The following is a 20,686-nucleotide window of genomic DNA, read 5'->3' as shown; positions in this document are numbered from 1 at the left end:
CTCTCTCTCTCTCTTTCATGTCAGGGTCAGTCTGGCTTTTTAATCACGGTATCTTCACATACATAACGCTTTCCAGATCCAGCAGGGATCCCCGGAACGCTTTTGTGTCAGGTCAGATTTCAACATAGCACTATATCTAAAAGGGCAAAGTCTCGGAGCGCGCACAGTCCGGGGGCCGAAGAGGCTCACAGACAGACGACCGGCGCCGCCCGGCTGAAAAGTTTCATTATAGTTGAGTGAGAGGAGGGGAAACTTGTGCAGGATGTGTCACAGGAGCGCTGCTGCTGATATCTCATTTTAATTAAAGGTTGCCTGCAAACCAATTAATTGAAACAAATTGTCAGATTAAACGGTAGTTCACCGCTGCTGTGTGCACCTTGGATGGACCTTTTCTGTCAGACTTTGTGACTCCAGACAGTCGCATTAAAGTGTAATTCTGTGCCACACTCGGTTGCACTTTAATTTTCTGTGTGTGTCCATATGTGGCAGAAAAAGGAGTGGATGAGCAGAAGGAAGATTGGCACACAGTCTAACATGACGGCCGCTTGTTAAATATGAGAGTGAGCCTGAGAGGAGAGAGCATCAATCAGAGGATTCTGCATTCATCAGCCATCAGACACAACACCTCTTCTCTTCTCTTCTCTTCTCTTCTCTTCTCTTCTCTTCTCTTCTCTTCTCTTCTCTTCTCTTCTCTTCTCTTCTCTTCTCTTCTCTTCTCTTCTCTTCTCCCATTTACACTTATAAGTCATCTTATCCTCCTTAAGATCTGATTTAGATCTGATCCTAAATGAGCCTATTTTATTTTGCAAAATTTTAATATAAACCCTGATTCTACAAATATATACTGCACTTCCTCGCCTTACTTTTATTTTTTTTTCTTAGATTTAAAACCACTTTTTCACTGTGCTCAGAATCATTTTTGTGTTCCCGAAAAGTGAAAACCTGTGAAAAGACTGAGTGTAAAACAAAAGGATATATATATAAAAAGCATAAATCACACATAAATCAAAGATACAGCTACAGCAGCATAATATATATCAAAATTATGATTATGTCAGATTTAAACAAATTCAAATGTATATTTTTATTTTTATGCGACTTCCTCTGTATATCAATTCACTACTTTATTTATTTATGTATTGATTGATTTATTGGATTATACACAGTTCACAATCAAGACTACAGGTGGACGTATAATGGTCTCTGTAAAGTCTTCTGTCTGTAACACATTCCACGGGACAAAAACAAAAAATCATCAACATAACTGTGTGAAAATTGTAACAAACAAAATGTATACATTTTTCTTCTGTATCACAGTGATGTGTGTGTGTGTGTGTGCATCCACAGTATAGGACAGTATAGGTGTGAAACAATGTGGACAAGTAAAGGGGACAAAAGGAAACAGGAGTGTGTGTTTCCTTCATTCCGGATTGACCGTACTCCTAATTATGAAATTTCAAACAGGCTTGTCGGATTCACACAAAAGTCTGATTTCACAGTGCGGAGCAGTTTGTCTCTGAAAGTTCTACACATTGTGCCTTGGAGGACGAGACAAACTGTGGCCTGTCCACACACAGTCTCATGCACGTCTGACAGAACAGATGCTTATTCATTTTAAACAGTATGGCTGTCTATACTGGCATGTAAAGCCTGCATTAGGCTCATCTTTTGACTAATCCTTTCCATTCATGTTAATAAGGATTGTTAGAAAAAAAGGGTCAAAAAATGTGAAGTTATGATGCATCATCAGCTGGAAAGGTGCCAACTGGAAGCATGTTTTATAAAATAAAAGCTTATGTAGGACACCAGCTGCAGACCACACAGCCGCCTGTGGACACCTGGCTGGGTGGACGTACATTTTCACCTGGTGACACTGCGGAGTTCTGCACTTTTGTCCACAGATTCCATTTTAGCTTGAAGAGAAGGAAGCAAAACATATAAGAGTAATGCAAACACAAAAGTGTCAGTAAAAAAAAGGAGGCACTGACCTTTTGTAACAGCTTTAAAAAACATGCATATCCACAGTGTAACACAGATACAGCTGGAGGACTGAAGCTGCTGCTTGTGTGTTGCTGATGCTGCTTTCCTCACACCGCCAGTGTAGACAGGGTGTGAAGAGTTTGCATATTTGAATGAATGAAAGATAAGCTGACCATTTAATAATGATCTGACAGCAAGAAAGACAGGAATCCTAAAATAGTGAAAAATCGTTACATTTCTTTCACTTATTATTTCTCTCTCAGCCAAATACTTGCAGAATTTTTGTCATGTGACTGGTGGTCATTAATGAATCAGTAATGGCTCTATAGTTGGGCGAGGAATTTTAGAATTTTTTGGTTTGGCAAAAAATGTGTAAATGAATTTTTGATTGAGGCGTGTAGAGTAAAGTATTTTTTTTTCTATTCCAACCTAACACAAGGCATTCCACGACTGTTGTAAATTTCATTGTCTGATACTATGGTGAATTGTGTGTTTTTTAAAATAAATAAATAAATAAAAACAAAAGTGTAAGTGCACACGAAGTGCGTAAACTGCACATTTAGTGTTCTTGAAGCCTACATGGTGGAGACAGCAGAGTGTGTTACACTCTCAGCATCTGCTAATGCAGTTCTCCGTCTGACAGTAGCAGTGTGAGGGACTGTCACTGTCACATTTATGACAACAGAAACACTTTTAAATATGCATGCACAGGCCTTCATACACATCAGCCTGTGTGCACACTGAATGCACACACATGTACCGTGTGTGTGTGTGTGTGCTCATGAAACACATCCACTGTGCCCATGCTGGGATTTGCCCGTGACAAAGAACCACGGTGTGAAGTGTGAAGTGTGTATCTGTCACGTCAGTGTGCTGTCAGTGTGTGAGGTTGCAGTGAATGAGAAATGGAGATGGCGCGCCGACATCACACGGCGGTCCAGGCGGACTTTGCCAAAGCCTGCCTGTCCCCCAAATTATCACCTCAGCGTCTCTGTCATCTCAGCACCTCTCAGCTTCTCCGCTCTCTGTAACACACAGGCGGGCCTCACACACCAGGGGAGGGGATTTCATCAATTCAGCTCATTATATCTCCTGAGCAAATCAACAGTACACACAGTCCGTTATAACATGTACAGAAAACATTTGTAAATTATGCATCATCTGAACATCTATTTTTCATTAAGGTTCTTCAAGGTGAAAATGTGTCTGTGTGGCTCCAAACTTCACAAGTAACCTGAGCTAACAGATGTAGTACAGTAGCTGGAGGGGATGCAGCACTTGGATGCGTTCAAAAGCACTGCAACCCCGTACATATTCATGGTTTTCACACACATCCAAAGTAAAGTTTTTAAAAGACTTGGTCAGTGTCTATGTGCACTCTATCTAGTTAACATGTCATCTTTTTTCAAAAAGAAAAAAGGTACCACTTTATCAGTCACTTTTTTAAAGGTTTGTGTGACCTTACACACAGATCAACGATGATTTAGCTAGAAGCAGTGAGGTGTGCAGCAGACAAGAGAAACACAGTGGTACTGAAGTGTCATTCCTTCTTTGCCTTTATGATTTTTCATTTTTGTTCCCTTGCAGCCAGCAAAGCTAAACAGCAATGACAAGCTTTTCGCTTACAGTCCGGTGCCTTTCTGGAATATTTTTTAAATTCAGAGGTTTAACAATAAAATTATTGCCTCATATTATTATAAAGGTGTGGACTCACTTCCTGAGAAAACATTTGAGTCCAATGTAGAGACCACAGTTAAGGCGACTGGCTGTTTGTCTTTTTATGTAAACCCAGGGTGTAACCTGCCTCTAGTGCGTTGACAGCTGGCATAGAACAGAAAGAAGGAAGGAGGATGGTCTATGTAATGGAAATTAACCCCTCCTGTGACCTCTGTGTCCGACACATTTTACTGAGGACCCACATTTTTTTTTTGTTAAAAACAAACGAAACCAAATTTACAAAATTTAGTGTAGTAGTGTAAAATAAGCATCCCTGACCATGTTAGTATCACTTTTTGTTTTTAACACTTAATATTCCTAAGTTTCAGTGCAGGCTTTAAGTAATGTAGCACAGTGACAGGCTTACATGTCACTCAAAGTTGTCATGAAGTCTGTAAAAAATACTGCTGTAAATTCTCCATATGTGTCAGGGATTCACAGTTTAGTTTTGTTTTGTTATGTTGAAAATGTTGTACTTCCTTTTTTATTTTGAAGGAACTAATCTCCCTCTCGTTTCAGGTGTCTTCCCCTCTTGTGTGCTCCCTCCTCCAGCTGATTACATGCCCGCCCTAATGTGTGTCACCTGCATCTCGTTGTCTCCCCTGCCCCTGTGTATTTAGTGTCTGTGTCTCCATTTACTCCCCCCAGATTGTCTTGTGTCATGTGACAAGATTTCCAGCGACTTTCTAGTGTTTTCGAGTAGATCTCAGTGTATGAGACTGTCTAGCTTTATGGTTTTTGGGTGTGCTTGTGACCTCATTTCGCCTTTTGCCTTACCGTTGTTTTAACTGTTGCCTGGTCGGGCTGCCTACAGCGTTACAGACCTGTTTTGTATTAAACCTGATCGTTCTACACCTTCAAGAGTCTCGCTCTGCATCTGTGTCCACCATCTTTGAACTGATCCTGACAATGGCTGTGTTCGAAATCACTCCCTAATCACTATATATGGCCCTATATAGACCCTCCACCATTTTGTAGTGCTGTCCAAAATCTTAGTGAGAAATTATAGACCCCATATAGGGCACTCAATGTATCCCACAATGCATCTTGAAAAGTAGTGTCAATCCGATGGTCACTACTTTTAGCGATATGTACCATCATGTATTGTGCAGACCGCGAAGAGAACAGGAACGGAAGTTACATCACCTGTCTTATAAATATAATGGAGCATGACCGGTTGTGTTTGTTTTATTAATGTTTTGCCATAAAATGTTTATTGGGCTATAAAGGCACAAATTATAACTGCTAACAACGTAGTTTGTTTAGCTTGTTTAATTTGCGACAGCAATGACACCACTAACAGCGACAGAAAATGAGGGAGTAGTGTCCAAAATATCTGAAAAAGCTTTCATTGAAGTCACAGCTGAATCCTCAATGAGCATGTAGTGACTTTTTGTCTCTGGAAAATTAAAAATATTTGCCCTCCCTAGAATATGAATAATTGATTTTTCCTCCAGCACTCATAAAGCTCTGTTCTTCTGTGTTCTTCTCAGTTGCAGAGGAGCTGTTGAAGTAGAAGAAGAGGAAGGAGGTGATGTTCTGTCCTCAGGTCACTGTGAGCTCTACAAGAGTTTGAGCCTCTCCTTGGGCTGGGACTCTCTGTCCTCCGTCCTAAAGTGAAAGCAAGACAGCAACTTCGCCCTCCTCCAGTCCACAGTGCCATGGCCTTCACCCTGTCAGAGATCATGGCAGCGAGGAGGCAGCAGTCTCAAGCTCAGTCACACACCCAGAGGGGCAGCAGGACGGCGGTGGAGGTGGATGAGTACAGCACCAACCCCACTCAGGCTTTCACCTTCTACAATATCAACCAGGGACGCTTCCAGCCACCTCATGTCCACATGTGAGTCAAAAATCTAGCACAGTGGGTAGTTAAAGGAACATTACACTGTGAAGTAGGCTTGTAGCACAAATACAATGACCAAACCTGGAAACATTGTTATCCTCACAAAACTTCAGGAACCTGTCACTCTGGTTCAATAAATTCCAGATAAATGTACTTCTTAAAACTGTGAACTATCACTTTAAATGAAGCAAACATTTTCCCAAATGAGGCAAGATAAAGACAAATAAAGAGGCCAAAGAGCCAGGTTTTCTAATAAACTATATATTTAAAATATAAAATTATAAAACAATATATTTTTATTTAATAAAAACCTTCACCAACTACTGTATTTGATTTTCAGTTTTACCATAAGGTAATTAGGGTTCTTGATCAAAACATGGACCACTGTGTTAAACGGGGTATTCATGAATTCCTGCATTTTCAAAATAAACCCTGTACTTTGCGAGAATGCTTTTAATCAAACACGAATTAAATAGTTAATTTATAATACAGCCTACAATTAATTTCTGCAGGCAAATGTTTACATTTATATCAAATAAGGTGCTGTTAAAATGTTAAAATGTTAAAATGTACTGTGCACCATCCAGCTTGCATTCTCACATTTCTCACACCCCCAGCGGGGCAGTGAACGTCACACTGTGACTGTCACCGAGAGGACAACATGAAGACCTCAGCCGAGTTGGAATCAGAGCAAAGCCGTCACAAAGGCAGGGTGCTAAAGATGCAGTTTGAAACTGCTCTGTCATGGTGGCGCCGTGAAAAAGTCATGAAAGTCTAAATGCTGTAAGAGCACTGTTGCTTGACAGTAACACAGGCCAGTAGCAAGCAAGATAAGCTTGGCGAATGTTGACAGGCTACAGTAGCATGCTACTCGAACCATTATTTATTTATTATGTTAAGCAGGGTTCTCAAGTTTTGTGGAGTGAGAGCCCTGATGTTAAGCTAATTAGCATACTGCACCCACCAAATAACTTTCATCAGGTCGAAATATATGCTACATTGACAAAGTGAACTATTACACCTTTAACGTCTTTACCTGGCCTTCATTTTACACGTCATTACAGAAACATTCAAAGTTTTACTTTAAGTTTAAACTGACCTTCATAACCTCAGTCTTCAAACAGTTATATGGATGCTAAGTAGGAGAATTTCTCAGTAGGGCTCCATAACACATCACTTTACATCCTCTCCTATTTCTGTACACTCAGTAGTGGAAGTCAGATATTTTTCATGAACCCTATTCTGTATTTTATTACTTTGTGAGTTACTTCTTGCTGGCTGTCTTAATATACATGTATGTGTGCTTTCCCCTCGTCTCTTACCCTCTCTTGTGGTGGTGGTGAGGTGTAGAAGTGGGAGGAGGCATGGGCTGGGTGTTATCGTACCTGGAGGAAAGCTCACTAAAGTGGGCCACGGTTATTCACCAGCTCCCCTCTTCCCCCTGGAGACCCCGTGGATTCGCACACTCGCTGGAAGTCCCACAGGACTCTGCTCTTTTTCCATATCTGCGCTTTATTCTTTTTCTATCTCTGCACATTTCTCTTTCTGTCTCTCTCAGTGCTGTGCTTTTATTGTGGCCTCTCGCTCCCACTTCTTGCTACGTCTCCTGTTTCCTCCTCTGCCTCAGTCTGTAGGGATGATTTTTTTTTTTTGCCGGATACTAATTCAAACTTCTTTCATTGTCAGCCTCTTACCACAGAGACTTTGCATACAAAATGTCTCTCTTTCTTGTATTGTTTAATCGCACCACCATCCGCAGTGACCCCTTTTTCCTTTCCTCAACTTCTCTTGTCTTTTGTTCTTTCTTTTCACATCTCAGGGTGGACCCAATGCCTCATGACACTCCTAAACCGCCTGGCTACACACGCTTTGTGTGCATCTCGGACACTCATTCCCGCACTGATGCTATCCAGATGCCTTATGGGGACGTGTTCATCCACGCCGGGGACTTCACTGAGCTGGGGCTGCCCTCTGAGGTCAAGAAGTTCAACGACTGGCTAGGTCAGCATCTTTGAAAGTTATGACTCTGTATTAAGAGCAGGCCAAAGCCCTGTTTTCAGTAACTGGGTCCCTTTGTGACAACCTCTTAATAAGCCTGTGAGTAAGGGTCAGTGCAGGCTATATATACTCACACAGGCTGCTATGCCAAAAGAAAAATGTTTCTCAGATATAAGCTCTCTAGAAATACATTTTAAGCATTCACTCCACATTTAAAACTTCCCTCTACTAACTTCTGAACCCTTTTTCCCCAAGTATGCCATACATTTTAAAACCATTTTTCCCGCTTCCTGAATAGCCTTAATTCTTCTCATTGTGTTGGTAAGTTCAAGGATGCTCTGAGAATGTTTTTAAAAGCAACAAGATTTCACAGTCTCCTTATTGTTTGTCTTCTGTGTTCAATTTTCTGACAACAGAACTCATAAATGCGGTGCTTTGTGAGTGCTGATTCTCAAATCTTTGCCGAGTTCCTTGAACACATCACAAAGAGAAAGTTTTTAAAGATGGTTTGTGCTCATAACTGCACCACCAAACAATGACAAAAGTTTGACAAAAGAAAAAAAAAGTTCACCGCGGAGGAAGTTTCAGCAAGCTGGTTTTCAGAGTTAAATGAAAAACTCATGGTGTTCTGTGTGGAGCAGGTCAGTGTAATGTGAAAAATGGGCCTATAAGTGATTTGTGGTAAACATGCAAAATCTGCAATACACTGCTTAAAGTGTGATGTGGTGCCGTGAGAGTCTGGTTTGTGTTATGCTGCTCTCATCTCTGACAGAGGCTGCACAGACATTTTACCTAATGTCTGTGTATTATGAACACCGAGAGCACCCTTCAATCTAGGAACAGCAGGAGGAAACCATTTAAACATGCCAGGCAGGAGAGTTCATTCCTCTGCTTTTCAAAATGTGATCTTCCTCTTCCTCTTCTTCTTTCTCTTCTGTGTCTTTTCTGACAGAGTAGTTCTGCCAACTCATTGTTTACAGCCTAACTAGAACCAAATGATGTGAGGTAGGAGTTGGCAATTTGCAAAAGGACAATATAAAGTTACTCCAAAGGCTTTGTTTACCACATTGGTGTGTTACAACTTCACCTCTTTTGCTGGATCCCTGCACAGTTTACCTGGATGCAAAGAAAGCCCTTGAAACGTAATTGGCCAGTTAGTCTACTGACTGGACCCCACCTCCCAGAAAAAAACTTTCTTTACTTCACGTTTTGTGTTGCACACTAGTGTAGTAAACAGCAATGAATAAAAAGACCATCATGACAAATATTTCTAAAGATAATATTTGCGAATATGTACATCATAATACTGTTAAACCTGTGTGGTTTCTAGTGACAGTAGATCAGTATCTGCTAACTCACGCAGTCTTGGCACTTTACCTACACATTTGCTTGTCATTTTTATCAGGAAGAAGCAGGCTGCAACAGCCTTACAGTCTGCAGTTAGTTGGTTTACTGGAGCATGTGCAGGTGTTTACACTGTAATTGTTGGCTTTTCTAGTATTTTATACTTTAGTTATTTACTATGAAAAGTAATGTAGGGTCACTCCCACTAGTGAATGTTTATTTTATTCAGCAATAGTGTAAAATTATCGTATCATTTTTGGAAAATTGAAAGCCGTAAAATAGAATTCAGAGATGCATTCATTTTTTTAGAGCCAGCTGAGTGTATCAGAGCAAGTTAAAAAAAAGATTGATATTTGCAAAAAAAACCCACAAAATTCTTATTCCAGAAAAGTTGTCTTCTAACATATTCTGAGAATTGGTGCAGTCCCTGTGCAAGAATTGGTGCTTTTTACAATTTGGCACCAGTGTACAGATGTGCTTAGAAGAGAAATCAGCAAATATTTGAGCAAATATTCGTTGTCACAGGAAAGTATAAGAGCTTTGCTGAATCCGTTCCCGTCTTCTTTTTGCGTCTTATCTACAGAGTTTTGAGCATGTGTAGTTTTATCATCGTTACACGATGTCGCCTGGAAACTAGAATGAAGTGACCTCGTACAACTCCGAACTGCAGAAAAAAACTGTTGAATCTGTGAATCTACAACAGCTCGAGCAGGCAGTGCAGCTCTGCTATCGTCACCTTCATCATTACTGTCATTGCCATCATCAGCACCGGCACAAGCATCCACGCGAACAGCAGAAGCCTGTTAGTGGCTGCACGGGCCTTTGTGTGTTCATCTCTTTCTCAGAGGGAGAGAAGCAATGGGGGGAGGGGGAGAGATAAGGGGAGAAGTTGTTGTCCTTCCCCACCTTCCTCACTCACACACATGAGAGCTGCAGGGAGCGCAAGCTGCAAATCCGCTAGCCTGCATTCCAGCGGCGAGAGAGGCAACGGGAGAGACGGGAAAGAAAAGATAAACCGAGCCAAATATGCCTGCTGCTGCCTGTGAAGTCAGGCTCTCCTCCCTTCATCCCTTCCTCCTCTCCTTTCCCAGTATTTCTTCCTCCCCTGCAACTCTGCTATCCTCCTCTTCCTCTCCTGTACCCATATAAATATTTATAAAGTGACTATTCCTATTCTTTCTCCCTCTTTCATTTCCTCCTGCTCCATGTCTCAGTCACACACACCGTCTCAATCTGTAGATGAATGTAACTCCTGCTGTTTAGTGTGTGCTGAACAGATTTGCTGGGAGATCAGGTTTAGCGTATTCATTTCAGAAGAATCTCTGTACAATCCGAGTCTCGGTCAGGTATCACCATCTGCTCCCAAACTTTGTTTTTTTTCTTTATCATTTTGTTTTCCTTCCTCTTTTTTGATTTTTTTGTTCATGTCATGTCTTACAGCTTTTTGTCCATTTTCTGTCCCACCATCTTTTTCTCCTTCAGACTAATTTTTCCACCTCCTTCTCCTCCTCCAAAAGTCTCCTTCCAGTCCTCTCTTTCCTGCTCCGTCTCACTTGGTGGCTGCTCTCTGCGATTCTTCTCTCAGCTCTTATTTTTAGCAGGAAGTCAGTCGGCTCTTGGGGGCTGCTGGCAGCTGCTCAAGGCTTTGTCAGCGATGGCAGGAGAGAGAAGACAGGGGAAAGGAGGGAATGAGTGAGGAGGTAGGAGTTGAAAATCATGCAGGGAAAATAGTTGGAAAGAGATGGGATGACAGGGAAAGGGAAGGTGGTGGTATAAAAAGACTAGAGAGCAACATGTCCATGTTCCTTCCCAGAGCAAGGCTGCCTTACCTGGGTGAGCTCACGTGCCTGGAGACTGATGCACCTTTAGACAATTCTGATTGTAAAAAGCTCTATATAAATAAAATTTGACTTGACTTGCTGCCACACCTCTGCCTATTTGCAAAATAGGGTCACTTTAGACACAGTTGTAATTTTTTGTTTTTCTGATATTGCAAAACAGTGTGAGAAACATCTGCATGTCTTTAGATTTACATACTTTACATACTTAAAATTCTGTAAGTTTCTCAGAAAAACTGCATTGCAGGTAGCCATTTTATGCACCTCTGTGGGCAGCAGCCAAGGTTGTCTCCCCGCCTTGCCAGAATTTCCTAAGATTTGGGACATATTTCAACTTCGACTTAAGAATTGAACCGATTAGAATTTAGGTGTCTAAGGTCACTGTGGCCTCATGTCTGTTCCATCATTGAATGCTACCAATATTTCAGAAACACCAACTTGTGAGTTTGGGGTAACTCATCAGGTCAGGACTCAGTAGTCCACCTACACCCTGCAGAAAGCTGGTTGTTTCAAATCTAATAAATAAATCTCCTTACAATCCACAAGAAACAGTGCTGCAGTCCGTGGTTCTGAAATATCAGCACTGTGTTTCAGAATCTAATTTGTGTAGCTGGAAATGACTGCATACCAAGATTCAAATATACTGTTTTTGATATTTTTCTTTAAGGCACAACAACATCAATCTTCCCCCCCATGTGGCATTAGATGTGTGATTAAGGTGAAATTCTCATTTTATGATAAGCATTGTGTGTAATCTGATGAGCTGGCCTGGGAGATTAAAAAAGGGCTGTGAGCGCAGTTTAAAAGCTGCAGTTTGCGTAGTAGTAAGTACAGGACTGCTGGCGGTGGAGTCTGATTGGACAGGACAGGTGAGAGGAGAGGGAGAGCCAGTTAGAGGAACGGATAGAGGAAGAAAAAAAAGAGTTGGTAAAGGGCGAGAGGCAGACGTCAAGCTCATGAGCAGCGGTGCTTCAGTCCAATTGTCTCCAATAATGGCCTCTTTGATCAGCACTCATGCCTGTGAACATGCACACTGCAATGAGCGTCCGTGTAGATTTCGTAAGCCGAGGCAACACTTCTGCATGTTTGCGTGTTTGTTTGTGTGCAATGCTGTAGAGTTGAGTGGCTTCTTTATTCATGCTGTGTGATAGCGTGAGCCAGTGAAGCAGAGTGGGAATATACTGCAGTGAATATTGTGTTTAAATATGGATCTCATTGTGCTTTGGAATCAACTCTGGGTCAAGAGAGGAGCAGCTTTAATTCTTAAAGGCTTTGTTCTCTAACTCTCTTTCTGTCTGCGGTTCACTAGCTGCTCTCCTGCCATCACACACAGATTATAGATTTATCTGTGTACCATACAGATCAGTTCACAAGCAATTCACTACTGGCCTATTACATAAAAAACATATTCGTGAAATTTGCTGACTTTTATTTATTTATTAAGTAAAAATTAGCACCCAACCATTGTTGTTTATCTAAAGCAGGTCATTTTAAATTTGAATGCATGCTTTAGGCTTTTTTTGTGACCTGTCAGATTCACTGTCTATTTTTTATGCAGCTGTGCTGAGTATGTTGATGATCTGGTGTCAACAATGTTAACAAACATTGTAGTTAAAAAAAATTAAGTGTCAGTGTGACAGGCCAGGAGTGTTAGTGGTTTTCCCCGTAATGACAATGGTCTTACATCGACCACATTGCTGTTACATAGCTGGATGTAGCACTTACACCTCAAATCAATTAATCAGTACATGTCCACAACAGGAAACAAACACACAGCAGACACCCAAAGTTGAAGTGGCCAAGTGGCCATGATGGCTGGCTCTTCAGCCCTTAAGTACATCCTAGAGGCTGGGGGTGGGCGGCAACCTCCAGCAAGGTCCAATCCATGCAGCAGGGTGGAGCAGAAAGCCTTTCAGGGGAGCAGCACAGACACAGTCAAATCACAAGGTTGAAACCATGGGATGTAACAAACCATCATTTAACCATTTGTCTCTAAACCTCCGCTAATAGAGACTAAAAGTGTTTGAAAACAGTACACATATGTCTTTGAATATGGCAGGTTTTGGGGTACAAAACCATATGCATAAAAAAAGCTAAAATAATAACAAATTATTAAATTGCCATTGTTATTAAAGAAAATATTAATTGTATCTTACACAAACAGGAACCTTTCTGTGGATCAGGAGAGACCTCTGCTTTTATATCTGTCATCTTAGTAACCCAAAATCTCTGAGTCTCATTGTCCCCTCACTAAATAGCAGCCGCAGGGCTCCCTTTTTGGTTGCGAGGCCTTTGGCGTCATTGCTACAACTCTTAATTTAGCGTCTGCTCTGCTCCATTCCCCTTTACTGCTGAATAATAGATAAGTGACGCCCATGATGCGATTGCCGTGTAGGCACTTTAAATGCAAGTGTGTGTGTTTTCTTTGCCCAGGAGAGGCAGTGTGTCTCCGGCTCTGCACCTGCTCTTACTTATATATTATATGTGAGTGTGCCTGTTTCTGCCTCTCCATCTCCAGTGCCTGTCAGGTGTTGCAGCCATTCTACCACTTCACCTCCCTTCTGGACCTCTTCTTCACCTCCTCAGTTCCCATCGTTCCACTCCCAGCTTGCTGCCTTTAGCTCTGTAACAGCGAGGTCATTAAACTTTTATAACTGCTGTCTTTTTCTGGTCTGCTTTCCTCCCTCCCTTATTTCCTTACTCCTTCCCTTTTCCTTGTTTCCTTCCTTTGCCACTTTTTCTTCCTTTTCCCAACCTTTATTCTGTCTTCACTCTTTAGTTTCTTCATTTTCTTCCCATCCTTTTTACTTTCCTCACCCCCTTATGTTTACCCAGCAGTGAGTGCTGCTGGAGGATAGCATAACGAGGAGGTTTGACACTCCTTTATGGTTTTTAACATTGGGAAGCTCAACAGAATTTCAAGTGACTGTAAATTTAGGCAAACCATTTCCCATCTGTCCCTCACTGCTTTTGGATCTCCTATTTGCACACTTGAAAGACTGTGTGTGTGTGCAGGAGTGAAAACGATGCAATGGGATGCTAAAGTGGTCTTAGAAACATCCCCACTTTTTCTTTCCTTTTTTCCTCCTGCAAGTACAGAAAACATTTGGAAGACAGTGAAGCCTCTGTGGATGCTGCTTATGAAATAATGGAATTCTTTCTGATAATTCTCTCTTTCTCTCTTTCTCTATTGCCATTTGTTTTCTGGGTCATTGTGAGCTAGTGTAATTTGCTTTACGTAAACTGTTGCTAAATCAAGCATTAGCCCTCTCTTTCAAGTAAAGAAAGTACAGCAAACACATCACGGCCAAGCTGCTGGAGAGTTACACAGAGAGCAGGGGGCAGTCAGATGTAAATCAGTTGGTGTACAGCTGTAGGCATTAAACTCCAGACACTCACCAGCACTGTAAGAGAGTCTACACTCTTGCTGACAATAGATGTAAGCACATACTGTAATAGTGATGTTAGCATTTAACCCCAAGCACAGCTTTTAAATATTGCCTCAAAGAGCCACTATGACTGTAAAAGGGAGTAGCTACAGGAGGTGTCTCGTATGGTCCTTGGTCAAACAAATTAGTTCAGTTAAAATCTTTCTGTGTCACACAACACAAAGGTAGCATTTTTGCATAAGTTTTCAACATGAAGGCTGATGTAAATGGAAATCTTTTTTTGAGACTTACAGTCTCTGTAATCCTTTGGCACTTCACTTGTGGCAGCGAATCCTACAGTAGAACAGTAGGAGTTTTTGGGGTGAAAATGTTTTTTCTCAAATAAACCAAATAATTTAATTAATGAACCCAACCAAACCTAGGAGGTTTTTGAAACAACTGAAAAGAAATTATGTTATTGGCCCAGTTTATGACAACCTTCAGCATCATATATGGGATGCTGGTCTTGCAGCCAACATGCAATGAGAAGGGTGTGATAATGTATTAACTCGTACAGTGATAGTTGACTACGGAGCCCCTCTGATGACGTGGTAAAAAAAAAAAATTGTGGCCACGAAATATGTATAATTTGCTGATGAAATACTAATTCGTGGCCACGAAATACTAGTTTGTTCCCACGAAATACTAATTCGTGTCCAGGGAGCACCCCTCCCGGGCAGCAGGTACAATGAGCGTCCCTCTCTGGGGAAATGTGCTGGCGCAGTGGGGAGCTCCATCGCATCGCTTTAACCCTTGCCCGGGCCGGGCAGCAATGAGCGTCCCTCTCTGGGGAACTTGCTGGAACACTGAAGAGCTCCAAGAGTCCCCAGCCAGGACTCAGCCTCTCCGGGCAGCAGGGAGCATTAGTATTTAGTGCGCACGTTATACATATTTCGTGGCAATTTATTTGATTTTTTTGACAATGTCTTCAGAGGGGCTCCGTAGCTGACAGATCCACAGGTCATTTGTAGACAGGAACTGCTGCTGGCTAATCTTAGGTTTTGGGAAAATAGTATCAAATGCTGACATAGCAGACACAGAACAGCCCCCACAGGCTAGCTCTGTAAAATTTTTTTTGTCAAATATTTTTTTAAATGTGTTCACAACATGCCTGTCCCAGGTGTTAATTAATGAGGTCAGCACACGTAACAGTAACGCATGTCTGTCTGTAGTTTAGTTTCCATCAAATGTTTTCCTATTTTTGTGCCAAGCTAAGATTAGATCAGTGTTGATCAGCTCTTGGCACACCTTTTCAAATCACACCACTTTGATCTTAGTATTGGGACCCACAACTTTGTTTTAATTACTGGCTTGCTTGCTGGCATGCATTATCCCACTTATTGCTAAGCTATGTCTACCTACTAAGGCATTATGTGCCCCAATGAAATCACTCTGCATTATCACACCTTTTACATGGCTACTCATTAAATAATATCACCAGTGTTAGCTAAATGTTGATTTAAAAATCAAACTTACTTCTTCTTCAGCTGATTGGATATTGTCACTAGGTGACCATGACAAAAGTTCAGTGCTCTTCATAAATAGCAAATCCTAGAATGCTGCAGTTAGAATGGACAAGCACAGAAATGCAATATTGCAGTATAGTGCTGTGTACAAGTGTTGTAATTTAAAAGTATCTAAATTTAACATCAGTAGAATGTTAAAAACAGATATGGAACATATGGCGAGTGGCCAGTAGTTTGCTTCAGCAGCATTCATCAGGAGCCCACGTTGCTTGCTCACAAAGTTGGAGCTTAAATCTTTAGCCACATTATCCTGGAGGCGACGTCTTCACACTGAACATGGAAGTGGAGCAGACAGCATGAAAAAGACAGAGATGGAGTGTAGGAGAGAGAAAGAGAAGAGACAGACCACCTACGATGCCGCTTGATGATGCGCTGTATCTGTCTTTGTCACCGCCTCTGTGTGTGCACACCGCGCGTGTGTGTAGCACATTATGCTCAGTGAGGACAATGTGAAGTGTTAGGAGGTGCTGCTGCACTCAGATAAAATGTGTGTTTTGGATGCACAGCTCAGTAGGTGGTGTTTGTGTACGCTGTCGCATAATTGCTGCCTGTCTTTGTTTTGCGTCTGCTTGTATGATTGTGTGTGTGTGATGAGACGCAGCAGTGTGTGGGCGGTGAATTAAATGAAACGAGTGAGTATTAAGTTAAAGCTGAGGTGGGAAGGCACAAGTCTCCCTGCTTTTCTTCCTCCATCATCCTTCGCTACCTTGTTGCACGTCTGTCCCTTCCTCACCTCTCCTCCTCTCTTTTATGTGACATATTACTTTCTTCCTTCACATCCAGTCGTTCCTCTCTGTCTCACACACACACACACACACACACACACACACACACACACACACACACACACACACACACACACACACACACTGTAAAGGAATTATGACTGATCCAAGCTGAGTCTTTAGCTTGTCTGTCTTTGAACATCAGTGCTGTTGCCTCTGAAGCTTTCCTTTGAATTACGGCATTTCTGTTTATGCCTACACAGATAAAGGCCAGCCAAAGCTGTACTGTCTGGCTATAATCTCACTATGTTCAGTGTATAAAGAAGACATACATAAACTGTGAGGTGTAAACACACAGGCATGCACAATTAACATTTATGTGAAATTTTTGATGTGGGACTTTTCTCTGTAATAGTCCACACTACCATGTTTTAGGTGTTGCCTTTTAGTTGTAGTTCTATCATATGGAACAAAACGGTTAACTCAGTGCCCCACCCCAGGGCCAAATCAAGCCTGTTACTACCTGACTACCTGCTGGTCAGGTTTTGTATTTGCAATGAAAAAAAGTTGATTCACTCTGAGTGTTATTAATTCACAGGGAAACAGCTGTAATCGGTTGATTTAACAGCCAGACAGACAACCTTAATGCTCTCCTGTGGTGAAGTGAATGTAGTGTACTCATCATTATGATAAAAATAAATGGCAGACACCTAACTAAGCAGTGAATAAAAAAAAGTACATTTTATTTATTACAATATATATACAATATATATTACAAAAGTTGTTGTAATAATTGTTGTAATACGCTGAATTTTGTCTTTAATTTAATTTTAGCAGCTTGGGCTACTGCACGCATGCATGTACCCACACTGACACACACACTGGTATTAATTTAATCATTTTGGGTTGGCAAAAATTATCTGGCCCCTATTTTCTGCAACTGCATACATACTCACAGACTTCCTAGACAGACACACACACACACACACTTTGGTATTAAGTTATTTGGCAGGACATTTTGGCTACTAGTTTTTGATATCTACGCACATACACACTTAGGAATTAACTTTGTCTTGGCAGGCAGGAAATTTCTGCCTTTTCTGTGCGCACACACACACACACGCACACACAGGCAATGGGCAGTAATCCCCCTGTACATGCCAGAGCTTTGGGCAGAGCAGGGATTTTCCTCTTCAAAGAGCAGACCACCCATCACAGCATCAGAACAATGGTGGCCGAACTCCGGAAGATATCCTGCGGCAGTGGTGGGATAGCCTGTATTATGGATAGGCACACACATGTCAGGATACACAAACATGCTTATGCACAAAACCCCCAGGATGATTACCTACAGGCTGCATATGGCAGCTTTAAACACACACACATACAGGCCACCTTGTGAAGCTCATTGGAGGATTGAGGTTTTTGTGGTGACACACACACATGCACACACACAGACAGACAGCAGATCGGGGATGTGTATGACTGGAGGAGGACAGGAGGGTGTTCTCAACAAAAGAGCAAAGACAATGAGCAAGAGAGGATTGAATAAGAACCAGAGAGGAATAAAGGGATGAAGGGACAGAAGGAAAGACTGAAGTCCAGCTGTTTCCACTCCTCTGAAAGCTGCTGCACGTTCAGCCCGTTTTCCTCAAATCTTTACATTCTCCACTCTTCCTCACTTGCTGACTTTGTTTTTTCTCCTTTTGTTGTTTTTCTGAGCATGAGGCCGCCCGTCCTCCCTGTGCCGCAGACGTTTCGTTCACAAGCAAATTAAAAGTATTTGTTGTTTAAAGGCAGCCTTTTGAATTCAAAGACAAAAGATGGTAGGGTGACAAAGAGCAGACGTTTTTTTGTGGGGGAACATTGCCCTGAATGTTAAGACTGCACACACATTCACACACCCTCTCATTTTTCTTTTGTCACAGAAGAACAAATTCATTCTCATTTTAAGGAGAAATTGTCTTTCTTCGAGTGATTTTTTCTTTGTGGACACACAAAATAAGAGACTGTATTGTTAAGCTTCTTTCCTTTATTGTATTGTTATTATTTTTATATTGACAGCAGTTGGTTGGAAGGGAGAGTGACAAACAGATGCACACATTGGCTGACTCAAGTGTGTAACATCAGCTATTTGGTATTCACACCTTGTCATTTTGCAGCTTTTTTTTTTAAAGGAAACTTAAAAAAAATTCATCCATGAAATTGAAGTTCAATTTTGCTGAGTGAGAGAGAGAAAGAGAGAGAGAGAATATGAGGATGTGCAGAGGGTATTTGCGTCCAGCTGGTGAAGTTTTATATTTCTCTGTGATTTATTCCTCTCAGTTTACAGTTGGCCGTCAAACTTCATGGATGAAAAAGTGCTCACGTTGCAGAATTTTCTAAGGAGACGCAGATAGTGTTTATTTGTTTGAAAATTTATGAGCGGCTTGTTCCCTTGCTGTCTATCCCTGGTTGGCTCGCCTGTCTGTCTTGCAAACACACCCATCCCTTACTTATTTTTAATGTTTGCATTCTAAACATTAAGGGGCAGTGGTGTAATCATGTGTATGGCTTCTGCAAGACACAACATAACTGTGTTAGTTTCACCATAACCCAATAATAGAGCACAGCACTCACAGGGGTCGTTTTCTCAATTAGGAAACATTGTAAGTGCATTCGCTGACATTTTTAGTACATATTTTTATTGTAATGGAGGATTTTACTCCGCAGTGTGGCTACTTTCTGAATGTGAATGTTTCCAGCTGCAGTTATGTAGTATGTCCATTACATTTTCTCATTAGGTTTTTTTTCCTTAAAAGTTTTAACCTTCTGAAGTTCGAGCAGCCTTTTCTGTCACATTTTTAGTCACTGTGGGTTTGATTTTCCCCTGCAATATAAAGTCCTGCACCTCTGTGGAAACAGAAAATCCATGACAGAGATCTCAAACATGTTTTTGTGCAATATAACGCACATATTAAGACATTGAATTAGTTAGTTTGATTATTTATACTACAAAAATTCCTGTCCCTCTCCCACAACATGGCCGGCCTTCTTGTGATTCTGTTGAGTCTGTTGATGTCCCTCACCCTCAGACTGCTGCCCCAGCAGACCACAGCATACCTGATGACAATGGCAACTATAGACTCATAGATCATCCTCAGCATCGTCCTGCAGATGTTGAAGGGCCTCGGTTGCCTCAGAAAATAGAGGCGACAGTGTCCCACTGTTCGCCACCTGCACAAACAGCAGACAAAGTTAGCTCATGTCCAAATGAGCTAAGAGGAAAGTAAACGTCAAACATTGATTAATTATTAAAACACAAAATGAATGAAACTTCTTTTACGGGAAGCATTTGGTGTTTGTATACTATGTATATAACAGTTCACAAATTGTTTGGCAAGACTTAATTACAGACTGCTAATTAACTCAGTCATCATACTGAAAAATGAAAAAGTGACCATATTGTGTAAATGCATATCTATCACTAAAAATTCAATATGGTGACGTCTAACATAAAGAAGGGTTTGTTGTTTCACGAGAGTCCTATGTGGCTATTCGCGGTTAAGCATTCATATAGCAAGTAAAGACCTGGAAGAATCTGATCTTATGGATGGTAGATAATTGAAAACATTGCATACATGGTCTGATGCATATGAAGTGCGCTCTGACACTATTGAAATGATGATCTATAATCTTTAGAGAGCTCCACACAGGCAAAACATCGACCACATCCTTTCAGGTGCTTTAAAGCAAGCCATTAATATCACAGTACGGAGTGCATTTCTTGCAATTTATAGTTTTATTGGACTCTGCCCCCACAGTGCCGTCTTTGACATGACATGTGAAGCTCCTATTGTGTCACTTATTTAGAATATGTGCATATTTGGTCTTTTAATACTTCTTGTGGGATATAAACTCACTGTGCTCTGCTGTGAGTTTAAGTAGAAATTTGATCAAAGGTAATGATAAATTTCTGATCCGGAGTGATGCCTTCCTACAGCTTTGCTTCATCCAGGGACGATTGAGTGTGTGCTGATTCAGACGCCAAACCCTGATGAGAAGAAATGGAAAACATCTTTTGATTGTGTGGCAGAGTGTGTGTCTATGTGCCTTTGTGGAGGTGCAGCCCCTCATTTACGGGGCTTTTTTGGTGTCTGCTTGACAACTAAACACAAGCCCTTCTGCCAAACAAATGGAAGCTGCATTGGGGAGAGGGGGCGGCCCCGGCCCAAACTGCAGAGATGGGCGCTGTCTGACAGCTGCTTTCATCTTGTTATTATTCCTCCTTCACACTCAAGGATTTTTG

General features: G+C 41.4%; 1 protein-coding gene across 1 annotated transcript in view; it reads left to right on the top strand.

The window, feature by feature from the left end:
* The first annotated feature begins 5,357 nt into the window (after positions 1–5,357).
* mpped1 (metallophosphoesterase domain containing 1) overlaps positions 5,358–20,686 on the top strand; it is a 52,948-nt gene continuing 37,619 nt past the window's right edge. The window contains exons 1-2 of the mRNA XM_028399615.1: positions 5,358–5,536; positions 7,359–7,540. Of these exons, the coding sequence (XP_028255416.1) occupies positions 5,358–5,536; positions 7,359–7,540 (361 nt within the window). The remainder of the gene's footprint in view (positions 5,537–7,358; positions 7,541–20,686) is intronic.

The sequence above is a fragment of the Parambassis ranga genome, chromosome 2 (assembly GCF_900634625.1).
Source record: "Parambassis ranga chromosome 2, fParRan2.1, whole genome shotgun sequence".
In the NCBI taxonomy this organism is placed as follows: Eukaryota; Metazoa; Chordata; class Actinopteri; family Ambassidae; genus Parambassis; species Parambassis ranga.
Note: the sequence above shows the minus strand (reverse complement) of the source record. Positions and strands in the feature narration are given on the sequence as shown.